General features: G+C 30.7%; 4 protein-coding genes across 7 annotated transcripts; 3 read left to right on the forward strand and 1 right to left on the reverse strand.

Moving 5' to 3' along the window:
- The first annotated feature begins 1,860 nt into the window (after positions 1-1,860).
- Positions 1,861-3,205, forward strand: LOC113852514 (50S ribosomal protein L7/L12-like). 2 transcript variants are annotated; one of them, XM_027482814.1, is made up of 2 exons: positions 1,861-1,875; positions 2,348-3,205. In XM_027482814.1, exon 2 carries the CDS (start codon positions 2,446-2,448, stop codon positions 3,019-3,021), a length of 576 nt encoding a protein of 191 aa, XP_027338615.1. In that variant the 5' UTR covers positions 1,861-1,875; positions 2,348-2,445; the 3' UTR covers positions 3,022-3,205. The 2 variants fall into 2 exon arrangements, with proteins under 2 accessions (XP_027338615.1, XP_027338616.1); XM_027482815.1 differs by having other exon boundaries at positions 1,866-1,875; positions 2,469-3,205.
- A 2,150-nt stretch (positions 3,206-5,355) lies between these two features.
- LOC113852567 (probable folate-biopterin transporter 7) lies at positions 5,356-10,353 on the forward strand. Its single transcript, XM_027482881.1, has 2 exons — positions 5,356-6,398; positions 9,047-10,353. The coding sequence occupies exons 1-2, from the start codon at positions 6,143-6,145 to the stop codon at positions 10,096-10,098; spliced, it is 1,308 nt and encodes a 435-aa protein (XP_027338682.1). The 5' UTR covers positions 5,356-6,142; the 3' UTR covers positions 10,099-10,353.
- Positions 10,354-10,757: 404 nt separating this feature from the next.
- On the reverse strand, positions 10,758-11,175 carry LOC113852226 (DNA polymerase delta subunit 4-like). The gene is made up of 2 exons (XM_027482463.1): positions 11,088-11,175; positions 10,758-10,954 (listed from the first exon to the last, which is right to left on the reverse strand). Exons 1-2 carry the CDS (start codon positions 11,173-11,175, stop codon positions 10,758-10,760), a joined length of 285 nt encoding a protein of 94 aa, XP_027338264.1.
- A 1,341-nt stretch (positions 11,176-12,516) lies between these two features.
- LOC113846865 (telomere repeat-binding factor 1) lies at positions 12,517-18,280 on the forward strand. 3 transcript variants are annotated; one of them, XM_027475584.1, is made up of 7 exons: positions 12,517-12,655; positions 13,363-13,542; positions 13,670-13,887; positions 14,190-14,274; positions 15,634-15,717; positions 17,187-17,533; positions 17,858-18,267. In XM_027475584.1, coding segments are annotated over exons 2-7 (885 nt in total). In that variant the 5' UTR covers positions 12,517-12,655; positions 13,363-13,392; the 3' UTR covers positions 17,859-18,267. The 3 variants fall into 3 exon arrangements, with proteins under 3 accessions (XP_027331385.1, XP_027331376.1, XP_027331394.1); XM_027475575.1 differs by having other exon boundaries at positions 12,521-12,655; positions 13,367-13,542; positions 17,858-18,280; XM_027475593.1 differs by lacking the exon at positions 12,517-12,655 and adding an exon at positions 12,862-12,911.
- Positions 18,281-20,480: the final 2,200 nt, after the last annotated feature.

Below are 20,480 nucleotides of genomic sequence, written 5' to 3' on the forward strand. Positions count from 1 at the left end.
ATAATTAAATAATATTAAATATCATTATAATAAAAAGGTAATATATTAATTTATTATTAAAATTTTATAATAACTATTGAATTTACATATTTAATATTTTTATATCATAACAAATAAATGAATAAATAAATTACAATATTTTACAATTAAATTAAGTTTAAATGTTATATTTATTTTATATATATATAATTTATTTGAAAAGTAAATTATAAATCTTTGATTTTTTAATATTTATTTTATATTTTAAATATTTCTCTCACAATTATAAAAAAATATGATCAAATAAAGATACAAATTAATTTTTAAAATATTATAAAATTAATTTTTAAATTAATATTTAAAATTATATTTATCTTTTTTAAAATTTTATATTCTAATGATGTGATTATTAAAAAATTTCATATCAAAATTGAATTTTGAGTATTTTTAAATTTTTTTTAGAATATTCAATCGTATTACAAACTTATAATTGATTCGCAAATTATAAACTAAATTATAAATAAAATATAAATGAAGATAAATATATATTTTTTGTATTGATATAATTGTTTATGATATGATATTTTTAAAATTAATATTTTTTTAGAAATTTTAAAAAATATTTTAAATTAGAATCACTAATTATTAATATAAATTTAATTATTATAAGTTAAGTTTAAATATTTTATTTTTAAAATCATAAATTAAAAATTTTATACATAATTTATTAAATAACTTTATATTAATATTTGGTTTAAGAAAAAAAATTAGACTTCATTTAAATATATATTATTTAGTATAATACCAAACTTTATGATTTATTAATTTTTTTATATTTCTATTAAATAATATATACTTTTTTATGTATTTTTATTTTTATTTTAAAATATATAATATAAAAAATTAATATTATAATATATTGACATTATTTATATTAAAAATAATAAAAAATTTACAGTTTAGTTTTGCTTTCATGATTCCTGCCATTTATTTTTAAAAAAATTATTTATTATGTTTGTATCAAGTAAAGAATAAAATTTTTGAAATATAAAACAATTATATATAAACAAGTATTTATCATATTTTTTTAATGTAATTATATTTAATATGATTAAATATAATAAAATTTCATTATTACATATTTTTATATTTAAATTATAATTTTGCGTTTATTTTAAAATAAAGTAATTTAATAAAAATATAAATAAATCTATGTAACACATTAATATATTACTAATTTATAACTAAATTTATAATTATTAAGATTTAAAATGTTTAAAATTATATATAAAATAAGTTTAACTATTATGTTTATTTTTTATATATAATTTAATTTAAAAAATAATTAAAAGTTTTTTTAGATTTATTTATTTTTCTCTCACATTAAAAAGAATTATTTATATATTTAAATTATAATTAATTTTAAAATAAATTAATTGATAAAAAGTATAAATATATTCGTATAAATTTGTACAACACGTGCATATTTACTAGTATTTTTGTCTTATTAAGCAGAACTTCTTGGTTGATCAATAAACTTTCACCATGCTTTATATTATGACCTTTTTTTTTGTATTAATCTATTTTTATTTGTTTAAAATTTAAGGAGTGAATTTTTAAGACATATTTAGTAGGCCTATTCTTTTTCATTATTGGGCTAGTAGTAGGTCCAATCATTCCTTCTCTTTTTATTGCCCCTTTTTTGGGTCATGTTGATGATTCATAGTAAGTAGAATAATTTGATGGGTTAACGTGGCCCAACATTAGCGGCCCATTTCATCAATTTGTTTCTCTGTATCACTGCAATCTCTAATACCTCTTTCCTTTCCTTCTTCATTCACCATTTCACCTCACACTCTAAGCTAATCTCGCAAATTCAACTCATAGTTCGTCCAGGTAATCAACGCATGCTTTATCTATTTATTTATTAAAGGAAAGATTTTGTTTCGACCATCACCAATTTAGGTCAATGTGTGTGTGTTTTTTTTTTCTTTTTACATTTTTAATTTTTTTTTTAATTTTTAGTGCTGGAGTAGAAAAATATTTGGATTAAGGTTTTTGTGGACCAATTTATATATATATGATGTTTGGATTGGGGTTTGGATCGTACCAGGAGTGTTTTGGGACATTCTATAGAACGCTTCCAAATTCATTTGCTTATTTTGTGGACCCTGTGAGGCGGTGTTAGACTCGCGGTTTTGCCAGTGCTTATTGAAATTGTAAATGTTGATGTTGATGCCTTACGTGTTTAGCATTTTTTACCATCTTCAAGTTTTCATGATGATCTCTTTTCTGGTTAGCATATTCCTTATCATGAATGTTTTATTTCATGTGGTTCACTGCTGTCTTTGCTTGTTGGGATTTTCAGGGGCCCAATCACTGTGATTCTATGCTACAAGTTTGTTGAAACTGTGTGGTTTTTTGACTTATTGATTTCGTGAGTCGCTATTTTGATTGAACAAAGACATGAGGTTTAGCCCCATTTACAGATTAATTTGTCGATACCCCCGTCGGTGTGATACGCGTGGGCCTTTGCAATATCGTGCCTTGCAGACTGATTCTGTTCCTAAAGATCAGGCTAAGCCAAGAAAATACAAAATTCCTCAATTTTATGATCCTTATGGCCCAAGACCTCCACCCTCAGAAAAAATCGTTCAGCTTGCAGAGCGAATTGGAGCACTATCTGAAGAAGAACGCAGTCAAATCATGCCTACTTTGGCAGAAAGATTAAAGCTTCCGAAGTTGCAGCCAATTTCAACAGAAGGCATGGACTTGGGGACTGAAGGTGGTGCTTCTGGACCAAAGGTTGAGGAGAAGAAGGCAGAGAAAACAGCTTTTGATGTGAAGTTGGAGAAATTCGATGCAGCTGCAAAGATCAAGGTGATTAAGGAGGTAAGAGCATTTACTAATCTAGGATTGAAGGAGGCCAAAGATCTTGTTGAAAAGGTACCCGTCATACTTAAACAGGGAATCACAAAAGAGGAGGCAAATGATGTGATAGAAAAAATAAAAGCTGCTGGAGGTGTTGCAGTTATGGAGTAGAATTTTGATTGTTGTTCAAGATCACAATTTTTCTTTGGTGTCCAATATGTTTTTAGGTTACCAACGCATTAGTATTAGAAGAAAATTCAGAAGGCACGAGCTGATTTAAGGGTTAAAAACCAAAAATTTGTTTGAATAAATTTTTTCTTAGTTGACTTTCCTGTTTAATCACTGTATCACTTATAACACTCCTTGTGCATATCCTATGCTCACATATTTTCTTCCAAATGAAATGTTTCTGGGATCAAAAGGAAAATTACATTATGGATTTTTTTAGTTCTCTTAGGCAGCGGGACATTGGAGATAGAGACAGACATTGAGACAATAAGGACAGAGACACTAGTATTCCTTTTTTTGTTTTTATAAGTTTACCCTATGTGCCTCTAGAGCTGAGACACTAGTGTTCCCTTGTTTAGGAAGTACATTGGTGTCTTTCGAATTTGTGTCTCCTGTGTCCTTTGTGTCTCTATCTCTCTAACGAGACACTAGCCAAACATGATATGTGTACTTCCGTGTCTCTGTTTCAGTGTCTCTGTCCCGCAAGCAAACGCTGTCTTACATTCTTGCAGTTGATATACTAATAGCACCCATTTGGATTCACATTTTAATAGGCATGGATCCACACTTACTTCAAAGCTACTAATTGTAGATTATGCATTGGATTCATATGTACAAGTTTTTTTAACGTGTTTCCAAAACACTAGATTTGTTAGATTTTTATGAAGTATTATGCCTCTTTTTATACTGGTCTATCAGTTGGTTATGTCCTTGTTCTGAATACCAGTGGCTTTTTGTTGTTAGTTCTTCTAAAGTTCTTTCAGCATGCCGAAAAATGTGATGATTAGAATGGTATTTTGACGTCGGCATGCATATTTTTATCAGTGTATGAGTTGATATAGTTGTTTTTACTTAGTCTATCTCGTAATGGTTTGTGGATTGATAATGAATTGACTATGAAATTTGAGGATGACACGGTACATAAACATTTTTCTATCATGGCTCTTTCGTATTAATCATTTTTCATTTTGCTATGATTTTCAAAAGAAACACCAGTCATGAAATAGGCTTTGTTTTGTCATTTCTTGATTATGTGACAAAGTTGTTTTCATTATAGATTTGTATCGCTTTCCCAGATGACTTGATAAACATCGCGTTTCCTCTGCGGGTTATTATACTGAAGTCCATGCCCTTATTTATTTGACAAATGTGTATTTGTGTAGATAGTCCTACATTTGTTTACTATTTTAACAATTATAACTTGATGCCCTTATTTATTTGATAAATGTGAAAGAGAATGTAATTGATGATTACCTTCTCTTACATGAATAATACGATGATCCTTTATTTGGCAAATGCAGTAAACTTGTTGAGGACATCTACGAAAATCTGAGTAAAACTTGTGTAGACACACAATCAATCAAAAAGTGACCGCACATTGAAATTTTGAAATGTTAAAAAAAAAAAACAAAGGTCCAATTCTAATTTTCTCTCTTTGTTTAATCATTTTTTGTTTTATCTCTTATATCTATCCCAATTGAACCCCGCTGTTGCACCCGAATTGCTCTATCCTATTCAACTAACTGATAGTGCTACATCGTTGCCCATTTATCCTTTTCTCTCTCAAACCCTAAATCATCAGTCAAGCATTCTTTTCATCGCACCCAAAACGTCGTTTCTCCTTTGTACTCGTTGTGGAAGTTGGTGTCAAAAGCATTTTAAAAATAAGAGTTCCCTAAGGAGTAATAAATCCGACACAGTGACTGGAGTTCATGTACTATTCGTATATTAACATTGAATCGGGACTCGACTAACTTTGTTGGTGCATGTTCAATTCAACAACTGTTGGAACCATAGAGATTGGGCCTCTTAGTATATTAAACTTTTTAATGGTTTCAATTTCTCGTGTTGAGCTAATTGTTGTATTAAAAATAGAAGACCTTAGTCTACAGATTTTGGAAGGAGAAAGAAGAGAGTCTCAGAAGTAAGAGATAAGAAGAAGAGGTGTTGATTTATTTTAATGTTTTTTTTTTCAAATTACGAGAGAATTTAAAAAATTTAAAAGTAGAAAAATTTATAAGACATCTAGAAATTTTTAAAACTCTTTTTTTTTTTTAATTCTTAAATGAAAAGAGAGATTTTAAAATCTTTTTCTTTTCCTCTTCTTTCTCTCAATTGAATCCACTCATATCTAAGTATAGTTTGTGTATCAAATATCTTTATTGGTAGTGGTTGTAAAGCTGCCAAAAGGTTTGCTTAGCTCATAAGTCATAACTATTGAATCGAAGAAGATAGAAGGAGACGGTGGAGAAAGGGTAGAGAATAAATTTCAGAAATATACTTTTATGTTTTCAATTTTTAAGTTTTACTCCAAAAGCTCTGCTTATTTTATTTTCCACAGAAATTATGTTTCATTCCATTATACACCAAAGAAAATGCTAATAATATATTTACACATTATTTTTATTATTATATAAGTTTATATGATTTCTATTGAAAAATATATCTCCCATTTTCATTAATAATTTTCTCATAAATGTTAATTTAATAATAAAAACACGTCACAAAATTATTAGAATTTCCATCTTTACAAAAAAGGATATGAAAAAAGATTGTGTAAACACGTACGCAAACTTGCAATACCTGCTTTTGTCGTGTCTTAGTCATGCACACACACAACCCAGAAACAAAAAATTGGACCAAGATCAGATCAGATCTACCTAGAAGAATATTCTAGAGAATCTTACCATGACAGGATTATTATTAAAAAAGAAGAAAAAAACCCAACCAAAAACAAAAATATACACATAAATAGAAAAAGTTAAAGGAATACGAGAAAAGAAGGAAAGGTGTCAGCACAAAATGGAAACACGTGTCAGTTAAATACAACATGTTGTGGTTCCATAACAGAAACAAATGTCACATGTTGAGTCACTACTCACTAGTGCCCTTTCACCTCCAAATCTTAGTAATAGGGAAACACAGATCAGAGAAGCATAACAGCACTTGCTTTTCCTTAAAAAGCCCGAAATTTCTCTGCAATAAATCCTGAGTTAAAACTCCTCGTCTCAAACAAACACTCTCTCTCTTCCTTAACAATTACGAAAGATAAAGTAAAGTAAAAATGGTATCTTCAGAAGGTGGTGGCAAATTGATCAAAAGGGTGTTGGGTTTGGGGTATTGGGTGCAAGGATTCAGGTGTTTTCCATGGTTGGCAGTGAGTTTCTTCCTCAAGGATGGTCTAAATGTGGACCCTTCCACTCTTCAGCTTCTTCAGAATTCTGCAAACCTTCCAATGGTTGGAAAACCCCTCTATGGTCTCGTCTCAGACTCCGTCTACATTTCTGGTCAGCACCGAGTTCCCTACATCGCCTTTGGAGGTGAACTCTCCTTACCCATTTGCTTTCTCTCTCTGATTTTATCATGCAAAGGCATAGTTGCACTCTTCTTTGTTTAGAGAATTGGGTTACAGCCTTTTACAATTGGTTGTTGGTTCCACAATGTTGGCAATTGAGAATCGGTTGTTTCTTCTTTAAAATAAATAAATAAATAGATGAATAAGTGAGTTCATCCTTTTTTGAGTATAGCTTTGAATAAAATAATTTGCATTGCTCGTTCAATGTTTGCTGCTTTGGAAAAGCATAAAGGAAAAGGAATGCCGAAAAAGAAGGATTGAGATTCTGGATTTGAGAAATAATGAGGTGGGAGTTTGGTATGTTACTTTTGTGCTTTTGTTGAAACCAATTTGGTATTGTCTCTTCAGTATGAAGTTTTCTGTTTATAGATTCTTGTATGTCCTGATACAGTGATACATTATCTAATTTTTTTTCCTTGCATCAAGCCAAAGGCAGAAGAGGTATCTTCACGGTTTTTGCCAGTCATGACACCTAAAAGAGAGAAGAAACAAAGAAGGAAAAACCCAAATCCTGGTCGAAGACTGAAACTTCATTAAGACTTGACTATGATAAGACTTCTTAAAACTAAAACAACCCATGGATAGGAACTACTTAAATAAATAAATAAATGTCATTGTTGCTAAAACTTAGTTAGAGGCAGGGTAAGTAAATACTTGTTGTCAGTTTCCTTGTGAAGGAAATGTGAAAGATCACAATTCTTTCTATGAAATGGAGAACTGTTCAATGTTCATTTAAATGGTGTTCTTTGTTTCTGTTTTTCAACAGAAGAAACTTTTATTGGAAGGGTTAGATAGAGGGGTGAGGAGGAACCATCCTTAGACAAATTTATAACAAAGAAAGTGGTCAAACAGAAAGAAAGATAACCTAAAGCAGAACAAATTTACCAAGATGATTCTTAGCAAGAAACCATGTGCTGAGCACTAAACAGAGGCCAAATAAATGGCTTTGTCTCAGAGCATGACTGAGGAAAGAGGCCTTCCTTTAAAATCCAAGGATCAGAAAAATGTTGATCTTACAGCCAAAATACATTTCCCCTCATTAGTCATTACACATGGTAGGCAATGGTGATTTGACCATCAGTTATTAATTGAGAAATTTGAATCAGCAATATCAATCATTTCCCTTTAAGCAATAGTTTCTATCATATGGAAACTAGATATTGAGTATTGACCATTTTCATGTCATGGAACTGATTGACAAATGATTGCATAGAAAAATTTATGGCAAATTCACTGGTCAGTTTAAACCAGCAAATTCAAGTCTTGTACCTTGCAATTGGAATTCTAAGATCCCATCATGCTTTACAATCATCATGGGCTGGCTGTTGCACTAGTCCCTTAACTAGTTTTTGGGTGAATACTGCAGTGTTGACATTGTTACCTGTGCCACTTGATTGCAGCTGAGAGAGGGAGGGGTAGGCTCTGAAACCAATTGATAAGAACTTTGGGAGAACCATATCACAAAACGTTTGTTGTTGTATTTGAAAAGCTCAAGGCCTTATAAACACCAAACTATTATACTTTCAATGTGAGACTCAAAAGTTTCATACTTTACAATTGAGATCTTAACAGTTTCATGATTAAATTTATGGCATAAACAATCGTATAAAAAAAAAACTTATTGAATAAGCATGTAATTAAGTTGTTTATCCAAATGTACTTAACGAGAGCAAATTTTGTGTCTATATATCCATAGGATAGAACTTATATGTTATTTTTTAGGTACTGTTAGTGTCCTTTATCAATTAAAATTAGAGTTTCACTTTAACAAAATATTTGTATTTAATGTTATTTCAGATTACTAAGATAAAACTATAATATTTATTAGTAAATAACATCAACAATACCTAAAAAATTGCGCCTTGGTTTTGTCCATATCCCTATGTTGCACTGCACTTGGTACCTCTACCTTAGTCGTTCCATTTAGCACACAAGTCTGATGCAATTATACTTAATGCTTTGATATCTGTTGGGTTTGGGGATCATATTTATCACAAGTGCAACATGGTTGAACTCCATGTGAATTATTATTTCTGTCCACTTTGGGCTAAGAGTACTGTTCCTTTTTTTCTTATAAGCTATTCCATCCTCTCTAATTGGTGAGAATCCTTGCAAAGTCAAACCTAAGTCAGATTGTTGGAAGGAACTGGTGAATGAAAATATTTGCATACCTCGTATAGAGAAGAATCATTTGTATGACTTAATTAACCACTTGGCATGAATCAGTTCCCTCTGGCTCCAACATTTTGCTTGACTGGACTTTTCAGAAATTTCCCCCATTTTGTTTTCGTGGAAATGTCCTCCCTAGTTTCTTGGATGCTAAAATTGGAACTGGAATTGGTCTTCATGCATCTTCATTCAAGTTCTCATCTAAAGCAACATCTTTGATAAGTTTGATGCCATTTTTCCAATTTCGTGCAAGCAGCCTCATTCTTGGATCTTGATAGTGTTCAATTATATTTAGAGAAAAAGGCTTCAAAGTTTGCTAAAGCTTTAAAGAGAATCACATCATGAATTTTAAAGCATTCTAGTTTTATTAATTTTATTGCATACTTAATTTCTGCTAGTGATATAACTAATTCCTTAGAGATTTCTTTGAATCTGTTAATGCAGCTTTCTTGCAGGCACTGTCATGGCTAATTATAGCGATCACTCCGTCAAACATGTCTATTTTCACCATTTCCATATACCTCCTTCTCAGTAATCTAGGTGCTGCAATAGCTGAGGTTGCAAATGATGCCATTGTTGCAGAGATGAGTAAACAGCCTCCTTCCTCAACAAAGCATGCCCAACCATCTTCCTCGGGTAGCCTACAATCGTTTGTTTGGATAGCTTCCTCTGCAGGAGGAGTTCTTGGAAACTTTCTCGGCGGCATTCTTATTGGCCGTTTCTCCCCAGAATCTATGTTTTTACTTTTTGGCCTTCTCCTCACTCTCCAATTTTTTATAACCATGTCGGTTCGTGAGAGTTCTCTTGGGCTCCCAAAGAGTCCATCTGTTGGGATAAGGAAACAGCTTTCAGAGCTATTGATTGCTCTAAGAAAGCCTGAAATTGCATATTCAATATCATGGTTTACTGCATCTTATGCCATTATTCCCGCTCTTACAGGCACCATGTTCTTTTACCAAACACAGTATCTGAAAATTGACTCATCAGTATTGGGTATCTCCAAGGTGTTTGGCCAGGCAACAATGCTCCTATGGGGCATCATATATAATCAACACCTGAAATCTGTTCCACCAAGAAAACTGATATCAGCCATTCAAGCTATGATGGCATTCTTCATGATTTCAGATTTCTTGTTTGTGCGAGGATTTTATCGACAAATGGGCATGCCAGACTCACTCTATGTTGTGATTTTCTCAGGATTCTTAGAGGTTCTCTTTTTCTTTAAGATTCTACCATTCAGTGTTTTAATAGCACAGCTTTGTCCACCAGGATGTGAGGGTTCTATAATGGCATTTCTTATGTCTGCTGTGGCCTTGGCATTCATTGTGAGTGGATACCTTGGTGTTGCACTTGCATCATACATCAATATAACAGGAAGTGATTTTTCAGGGCTTCCACTTGGTCTTCTCATACAAGCTGCATGCACTGTGGTGCCAATTTTTTGGTCATCATGCATACCTGATCATGTAAAATCAAAAGCCAAGCGGAAAGACTGAAATTTATATTAGCTTTTATATTTAGAGAATATAATAATACGATTCAATGAAATAGTGGTATGATGCTGAAGTGGTTGATTTTGTTCATTTCACTGCATTCATGCATCATCTAGCAGATACAAGTTGGTTTATTAATTTTTTAATGTAAAATTGAAAGGGTGTAAAGGCATAGTATGACCATGTGATGATCATGTTGGTTCAAGTAGTACCTTTGTTTTGGGTTGAATATCAAGTGGATAGGCTCTTCCTTTTATTTGTTAAATTTTGGGTGGATTTTTGCATTCTGAATATCTTCATTAATTGATATTTGAGGAAGTGAGCATCATTTGAAAGTCAAATCAAACAGAACGTGTCTTGTGTGAGCTGAGCCTTTTCAAATATCAAATCAAATTCTGAGGTGAATTTAAACAATGAAACATAATAATAAAGTTATGTTGGGGGGTGATTGTTAACAATGATCAATGGAATTATCAAAATTGCAATTAAACGATTCTGCAAAATCATTTGAGAAAAGCACGAAATTATCAAACTATAATAATTAACAACAATAATATCTTCCGTAGAGCAGCAAGAGAAGAATAGCAAAGACTGAAATGCTAACATTATAACCTACTAATATTAGAAAATTTTTCCAAAAGAAGAAAAAAAAAGGAAAATCTCTACTTGTGCTTATTCCACAAGCATTCTAACTGAGCTTTGTCACTTTCCAAAAGGATCTTGATATGCTGTGGGGGGTTCAAACCGAACTTGTGGGCACGTTCCCAGCGTTCTAGTCTTGTCAATCCAATACAAGGTCCATAAGCTACGTTCATGTCAAATTCCCTCAAAATCTTTTCCTCCTCAGTGTACTCATTATCTATTAAGAAACAAATTATAAGCAAATTTTATGAGCCAATAAATAATGATCTTGCATTTGATTATTCACAGTTTCAACTCCATAAGAGAATAATAAGAATAATTGTTTTACAACTATAGATGCCACCAATTACCATGATACTCAGTGACCGCCTGAGATTTTTTCTTTGATTTAGATGGCTTGTCAATACCATTTTTTCTCTGCTTGTAGAACCTCTTCATCTTTTCTTTTATTTCACTTCAAAGTTTGAATTTTTGAACCTTTTCTCTATCTGCCTATGTGAAAACCGTATTAGAGTTTTCCTTTCACACATTTATATGTGACATTTTGAAAAGGTTATGTCAGTTACATCAATTGTTCAAAATTTGAATATACAGATAAAATAGAAAAGTAACCGAATTATCAAATAAAAAATTTGAATATGACAAACAATGATAGACGTTAGTTCTATAAGGATAAAAAAATATAAAATAAAAATATCATATAGAATAACGGTTTAATTAAGATTTTCAAATCAAAGAAGAAATTATAAAATTAAATTAGTATGGTAATGTACAAATTCAAAGTTTTAAATTTAAATTTAAATTATAATAATATTAGAATTTATTTTATCTAAGAAAGATATTTTCTACTTAGTACAGCGTATCAAAAGTTTAAAGTTTAAAATTTAAAATTAAGTAAATACTATTTATAAAGAATAAAAAAAATACTCTTATTAAAAAAATTGTTAATTTTGCTTGCATCTAGAGGGTTTTAGGAGTATATAGATGTCTAATATTTTCTTGCACCACATAATGATTACAAATAATTATAATTGACTAATTGCATATCAATTTTCCCCCCCAAAAAAGTGAGATACAATATAAAAATATAAACATTGTATTAGACCAATGCCTATTTTCTTTTCTCATCATTTGGCTACAAAAACAGCAACACATTAAATGACTGGAAAAACATGATTGGCTTATTGTTTACTATCTTATATATATATATAATGTTAAACTGATTAAATCTAAATTGGTGTGAATTTAATTTCTTGCCTACATATTTATCCTTTTTTTTTATTCGAGTTTCTCAATTTAATAACTTTTCTATTCCATGTAAGGGTATTATTAAATCATTTTTCGTAATGAATATATAAGAAGTATTTATTTAAATTATAAAGTTTAATATATTCATAGTAATAAATATTATAATTTTTTAAAAATTATTTTTTATTGTATGTTTATGAACACACATAAAATATATATTAAATTTAAATAAATTTTTAAATAAAAATTTTGTGAAATTAATTTTAAATTAAAAAATTGAATTTCAAAAATGTAAATATTTCTAATATTAATAATAAATTATAAATTTTAGTTTACTCACTAAAAAAAATATAAAATTATGAAAATTTAAATTAAATTATATCTGGAAAAAATTCTGAAACTAAAACAAGTTAAATTTAAGAACCGAGAGTGATGTGTAGGTAGATTATTATTAGTATTATTAAATAAGAAAATAATTAATTAGCGTTATATTCCTTTTTGGTTTTTTATTCTTGTAAAAAATTAAGGTGATAGATATATTTGTTTTGTTGAATGTTCTGGTCCGGTTAGGGCATTTGGCGGGGAATGCAAACGATACTGAGGGCCTCAAATCACCAATTTCTCACCCTTCCAATCCCAACCAATTCATTTTCCTCCAATTTCAATCAAGGTTCCTTCCTCTGTTTCTCTCTTTCTTCTTTTCGTTGCCACATTCTCCCAAATTTTGCTTATTAGGGTTTCGTAGAACCAACCATAATTCAATTGTTTTGGCTCCGATTGTAGGGTCAGTGATTTTGTTCTTTAAAATGAAAGATGGTGATTAGATTTTGTGTTGATGTTGGATTCCGAAGTTTGTTATTTTATTGCAAAGTGGTTTGCATGTTTCTGTGGCTTCCGTTGCTTTAATTCAAGTTAAGAGTGGATTTGTGAGTTTTCTTTGCATGCTCGCGCTCAGCTTCCTCTACGGAATTTCTATTTTTTGTGCTGGGTGTGACCTTGTAAACACACTCTTGATCAATAAATTGAAGGACTTGTGGGACTATAATTATTTATTTTCCTTGAACTGTATGGTATCTGAAATCAATGGAATGGAAGTAGTAAATTGAACAATTTTTACAACACAAGGGCACGATTTATTCAATTATTGGATCGTCGTCGGAGATCTTTAACAATGAAAAAGCCCAAAGTTGAAAATTTAGTATGAGATTAAAAATAATGTAGAAGTGAATGTATCTTGAGTCAAGAATTTTTAAAATTCAATATTTGATGGGAAATGATTTAAAGTAATAGTAAGAGCTTCTAATGTCTTATGACTGCAAAGCTTGTGATTATGTATTTAGAGGTGAATTGAATGTTTGTGTATTGTATTCTTGCTAGCCAGCTGAGAGAGAGTCTGTGCTACTTGTGATGGGTGCTCCTAAGCAGAAATGGACTGCAGAGGAGGAAGCAGCGCTTAAAGCTGGAGTTGTCAAGCACGGTGTTGGTAAATGGCGTACAATACTTAAGGATCCAGAGTTCAGTGGAGTCTTATATCTGCGATCTAATGTGGATCTCAAGGTTTGGTTATGTTGGTTGTTTTGTTTCTGTCATTTTCCTTATATTTTAATGAAGTAGTGTTGGGCCATCTATATTACTATGCTCATTGACTTGTTTGTGTGGTTTTGATATGGGGTATATTGGTTAGGATAAATGGAGAAATCTGAGTGTGATGGCAAATGGATGGAGCTCCAGGGAAAAATCTAGGTTAGCAGTCAGAAGGGTGCATCAGGCCCCAAAACAGGAGGACAACCCAATGGCTATTGCTCCTGTTGCTCCAAGTGATGAAGAAATTGCTGATGTTAAGCCTCTTCAAGTTTCTAGAGATATGGTGCATATTCCTGGTCCAAAGAGGTCTATAGTAAGGTTGGATTTTATTTTATTTTTTATTTGGTAGTTTATTTTACTATAATATCTACCTGGTATGCAGAAAAAGTGGTACTTTAGCATTGCTATTTCAATTGTCTTCCAATAAGGAATTCTTATTCAGTGTTAAGGTTTTTAATCTAATTTCTGGCATGCTTGTCTGATTTCATTTTCTGGTGTTGTGTTGCATGCATCCTAAAAAGCTTTCATTTCTTTGAAATTTTTTTTTGTCTTTATTTTTTGGCATTGTTGTTTTATGTGAATTATGACAGTATATGTGTTACCCTGTTTATTCTATACAGATTAGATAACCTTATAATGGAAGCAATCACTAGCTTGAAGGAGAATGGTGGTTCTAATAAGACAACTATTGCAGCTTTCATAGAGGTATAGTCTGAGTTTTAATCCTAACTTCTGTTTGCTCTGTTTTGAATTCACTTAGTTCTTTAGTTGGCGTGCTGGTTTCCTAACTTTATGATTCTATTTGAGGCCTATTTCGAAACATAAACTTCTTGATTAATGTGGTCCTAATAATTATTAGGTTTTCTATGCTGTTCCATTATATATCAATTCAAGATACTATACAGCATCCGTGCAATTCCTCACATTACAGTCTTTATTTTTATTCAATAATTTGTCCATTGTTTTCTAACTAGGGCTTCATATTGTCTCAAAATTCCCCTCTGATCTTGATGTAGGACAATCTAAGGAATAAGGGTACTCCTCTTGACTGGGCGTTCCCTAGATAAACATAGAATGCTCTGCTGGGTTGAGTACTGTTGTAACTTAAAAATAAGATACTTCTTAAATGAGGGAAATTCATTATCTTAATATAAGCAACGTGTCTAAAATGTCTACACTAAACATCTGTTGATAGACCCAGCAAAGCCAATACCTTAATAACTACTCTAAGCTAGAATTAACTAATCCAAAATAGAGTAAAACCCCCCAAGAACAAAGAACAATAAATAATCCCAAATTGAAAATCCTAATTGTGAATTTAAATCCTAGATAAAATGATGAACTAAATAGTCAAATCTACAGTACTCCCTTGGTGAGATCCAATAGAGTAGAATCCAGCAAATGAAATCATTCAGTAGGTTTGATACAACATCTGAATTGGGACAATTTTTCCACTTTGCAAAGTGGTGGCGAAAAGAATTAAAAAAACAATGTACTTGTCATCCAATACTCTCTTTATCTAATTTGGTGATTGAGGAACACAAGGAACTCTAGGATTCTGAGATCTGGTATTTGCAAAATCAACTTTGGTCAAAGTAAAGCAAAGCCCTTTCTTCAATATAGAATAGAATACTTAACAAGCCTAAAGACTAGAGCCAAAGGAAAGAATAAGTGTTAGTCGTCCTATTGGGCTAAACGTTCAAAGGTGAGGTGACCTATGGAAGCTCAATCCACAGAGAGGTGCAAGTTCAATTCTTTCATACAAATGTTGTCAAGATCACAATTTTGATTATACATTCAAAATTTCAAACTATTCTATGATCTTTCAGTGGCTGAGTGATCCTGGTCCCACCTTTGAACATGGACATACTTCATATGATAGTAATGATGCTGAAAAAGTGTGATGCTGTTTAACTTCAAACTTTCAAATCACCAAATTTTCCATGGTTAAGGAATGGCACTATCTGTGCTTGTTACTGTTGAAATTGAGGTTTTTAGCATTCTATTTGGTAGATACTGCTCTATTTTTGTATTTCATATGTTATATTGTTTTGAAATCTGTAGGACCAATATTGGGCACCACCGGACTTCAAAAGGTTGTTGTCTGCAAAGTTGAAGTTTTTGACAGCTAGTGGAAAACTGATCAAGGTATGTTTCATGATGTCACAGCTGATATCTTTCTGTTGTGAACATACAATAGAAATTGTCATTAGTGCATTTGCTTTTGCTTTTGATGAAACTATCTAAAGAGATTGGAATAAGATAAAAGTCTCTGACTTTTGCTTGATGCCATAGCAATTGGCTTCATGTGAGAAATGGAACCCCCATTTATAGTGGATTAGGCTCTCCTCTCTGCCATGGACCTTAGGAGTGGGCTTTCCTCTAAATTGAATAGTATCAAACCCAGTATGTTTATTAATCTGTGTAGATGGCCTGCTCTTTACAACTTTTTGAGTTATGTACTGAGCATGCGAAATGGATAAGATTGAAAGATGGAATTGTCATATGAATAGAGACTGTCCCCTCTTTACATCCTGCCTTTTAGGAGTGGACTCTCATCAACATCAATGCTGTTTATAGATTTTACTGTTTCATGGACAATACTGAAGCATTTACACTAAGCTGTGTTTGATTAGACATACTGTATAGTTATTAATTATGAGACTGACAAAGTGTGTGGAGTGGAAGTTGGGACTTTTATGAATTGAGTGATGGCTCAATTAAGAATGCTAGGGCAAGAGAGTTAGGGGAAATTGGCTGAAAGAAGTAAGGAAAGATGATGAAGAATAAGTCTGAAGTAAGTTCTCATGTTCAAGCATTTTTATGAATGATTAAAATTCAATATGACAAGGCTGTTAAGATCATTTGTTCAGACAATGGTTCTGAATTTTTATTAAGAAGCTTGGACTCCGAAGTCTGAATATGGCATTAACCACCGGACAAGCTGTGTGGAACCCCCCCAACAGAATGCAAGGGTAGAAAGAAAAGGAAGCAACAACACATATTGAGTGTTGGTCAAGCACTGCACTTTCAGTCTAATCTACCCAAAACATATCGGTTTTATGCTGTTCAACATGCTATGTATTTAATCAATAGAGTACCAACTCCACTGCTTCATAACAAGTCACCATATGAATGTTATATGGTGTTCTTCCTGATCTCACCTATCTACACATTTTTGGTTCATTGTGTTATGTATCAACATTGACAAATAATAGATCCATTTTTGAACCTGAAGGACGTAAATGTGCTTTCCTAGGTTATAGACATGGGATAAAAGGCATTTATAACAAACCCTTTTATAGTTACATTACTACTGTCACAGCTGGCGGTTAATCAGATAGGTGCCTTTACTCTTTGTATGTGTGTGTACACACACGTGACACATTGTATTATTCAGTTGGTCAAGTAATGAATTAGCAGTTTTCTCTCATTTTCTCTGTGTCATATTCTATGATGTTTATAATTTTCAAGGAGTCCATAATTTCTCTTGATTTAGTTTTATTTACATTTCATTTTATGCGGGCTTGACAGAATTCTGGATGCTGTTTTCAATTTGTGGCAGATATATTGTTTCTATTAGAGATCTTACTTTTTGTTTGACTTTGATATTTCAGGTAAAGCGCAGGTATAGGATTGCACCTACTTCAGCGTATTCTGACAGAAGAAGAAACTCATCCATGTTACTAATGGATGGAAGGCAGAAAGCCTCTATGAAAGCTGACAAAGATGACATCAACATCCTTACCAAGTCTCAGGTAGATTTAGAATTAGCAAAGATAAGGTCCATGACTGCACAAGAGGTAGCCGCATTTGCTGCTCAAGCAGTATTGGAAGCAGAAGCTGCCTTAGCAGAAGCAGAGGAGGCAGCAAAGGAGGCAGATGTAGCCGAAGCTGATGCAGAGGCAGCCCAAGCTTTTGCAGAAGCTGCAATAAAATCAGGGAAAGGGAGAAACACAAGATGGTAAAACTCTACTTTTCCCTTTTTTTGTGTGTTACTATAATACATCTGTGGAACACACAAGATTATTTTGTATACAACTAAGAAGCAACAGTGTGAGAGGTTTATCTTTAAATGTGTTCACAAGTTTGAATTTTATTTTCTTTTTCATATTTATCTTGTCATGAGGGCAAGGAGCACATCTGTTTCTCATAATGATCAGACATGTGATTTGGTTGTGGAGGGTTTTTTCATTTTGGAGACATTTCATTTGGCTCCTTGCGATTCTTTGGTATTTCTATCAAATAAACGTTGTGTTTAATCTTCTTGAATATTTAAATGTTCTAGATCCATGCTTAATGGCGTCTGAAGAATTGGACATGAGAAGCGATGAACCGTGGTGTTGGACACAGCCGGATACATATTTATCATTCACTGGCATTGTCAATATTTTACATATATCATAATATTGGGGGCTCTTCCAGTGACACTCTGCAGGTTTCACCGTTATTAGGAGATTATTCTGAATTTTTTGATCTTGAAATATCCATGTAGATAGAAACATTGTTTCTTCCTTGTAATATCTTTAGAGCTCTTGTTTTTCTTTGCGCTGTGGCCATGTACCATTTGTAGAAAGTAGATGTTTAGATGAATGGGAATCCGTTCAAATTTCTTCAGGAACTTGCAGCTTTATCGGTTCATCCTTTCGCATATGTTAAAAAGAATTTTAAAGTGTAATAAAGGTTCTGAATAATGTTGGAGGTGTTGTGTACCAGCGTTGGAACCAGGTGCCTTTTCATTTCTATAATTAAGTAGCAGGGAGGATTATTAAGGAGATATGTAAAAAGATATAGTAAAACTAAGAAAAATATTAAAGAAAAATGTTAAATAACAGTAATATTTTATTAAAATTAATATTAAAAAAAAATACTTTGTTGCTTATGAATTCTTTATTATTTTGTTGCCCAAGTTAACTGTGCAAAGAATAATTTTAAATTGCTTATAAATAATCCTAATAAATACATACACTTTTTTTATTTAACATTTTATACGAAATAACTGTTTTTATTTTAATTATAAGAAATAAAGATATTTTTTTTAAATCCAATAATTACTAATTTTTTTATATTCTTATTTATTATAAGATTTATGTCAATGAGTTACTCACTTTATTTTTCGTACAAGTTAATATATTGTTATAGATATTTTTGAATGATTATAAATTTATGATATATAATTATTTTTTTATTTGTCTTTGTTTACTTTTTTTATGTATATAAAAATACCTGATAGGTATATATTTTAAAAATAAAAATATTATTAATAATATTTATAAAAAAAATAACAAAGTGCTCAAACGAGGTTGAGATTTTTTTTGAAAAAAAATTTCTTTAAAAATTTAATTATAAAAAATATAAAAATTATTATTTTTTATTTGATATTGTTTTTCTCACATCAATCGACGTATAGAGGGGCATTACTATATTTGTTTTTCTTTTTAAATAAAATCACTTTTTACTCAAGTGATACATAATGTGTTTGATATGTGTAATTGATTTATTTTTAAATTTTGTTGTAGTTTATAAATATTCATGATATTATTTAAGTTTAAAATATGTATATATAAATATTTTAAGGTTTAAATAATTTTTTATTGATCATAAAGTAATGACGAAAATATTATGATAGAAAATAAAATAAATTCACGTTTCTTCGGGTCTTATATTAACTAATATATATTATATACTTTATTTGTATTATGTATTCAATATATAATAAGTTATTTAATACTTATTCGGTTTTTTTTTTCATTTTTAATATTGATTTATATTAATTTTTAGCATTATAATTTTTAATTTTGTATTATTCATTTTATTTTCACACTTTGAATACCTTATGCGTAATTCTTTATTTTTTAAACAAATTATATAATAAATTTAGACTCGTGTTTAATATATATTATGTTATGTTATTATAATTTGGTTCTTATTTCTGTTTAATATTGATTTGATTTTTATATAATAATGTTATAATTTTTTTTATAGGTTGGCTTTATTTCTTTATCTTAAATATATTATGCATAATTGTGAATACTACTTTAAGTAAGATATGATCCTCTGCATTGAAATTTAACATGAGACAGTAAATTGAACCCATCTTATTCATTCATAATTTCCATAATTTTATATTATTATTTATAAAATAAATTATATATTTTTAATGGTTGTAATCCTATGCGATGTCAAAGCAAAGGATCTTCTCCCACTTTAAGTATATCATTTAATTGGAAGGAGTGCTCTACGTGGCAGCATTAGGGACGATACTGCCATATTTTTTTTTGTCAAAATAATTTTTTTAAATTTTAATCTATTTTTAATTTTTTCATATAAAAATTAGTCTCTAAATATTACTATTAAATGATGACGTAATTAATTCAAATGTTATCCTGTGTCAATTTTGGTGTCACATTTTTTTTTGTAAAATTAAATTAGTAAGAAGAGTCAAAAGTACTAATTTAAAAAAAATAAAAAATAATTTTGTAGGGACTAAAATTAAACTTTAATATATTTTGAGAGAATAACTATGAGTAAGTATCTATTTTAGTCATGAAATTTTATGTCTCCATTAATTTAGTTCTTAACTTTATAAAATTACATTTTAATAGGGTGTAGTGAATGATGGTAAGGGAGCCATAATAGGTATGGAGATTGGTGTTTGAGGTGAAACCAGATGATGGGTACAAAAGGGGAATAGCATTAGCAGCTAAATTACTTTTATAAGCTTTACCAAGCAAATTTTATTTTAAATTTAGTGCTTATATAATTTTGTTATTGGTCTCCTAACTATATATAGGTTTGCTATTGATAGTACATGAACCTTTGAATCTTTCTGATAGAGCTCCTACCTTCGAATCAAAGTAGTTTCTTCATTTGCCACACACCTTAACAAAATTAGAAAAAAATTGATTTAA

The sequence above is a fragment of the Abrus precatorius genome, unplaced genomic scaffold (genome assembly GCF_003935025.1).
Source record: "Abrus precatorius isolate BTA unplaced genomic scaffold, Abrus_2018 Scaffold10, whole genome shotgun sequence".
Lineage (NCBI taxonomy): Eukaryota > Viridiplantae > Streptophyta > Magnoliopsida > Fabales > Fabaceae > Abrus > Abrus precatorius.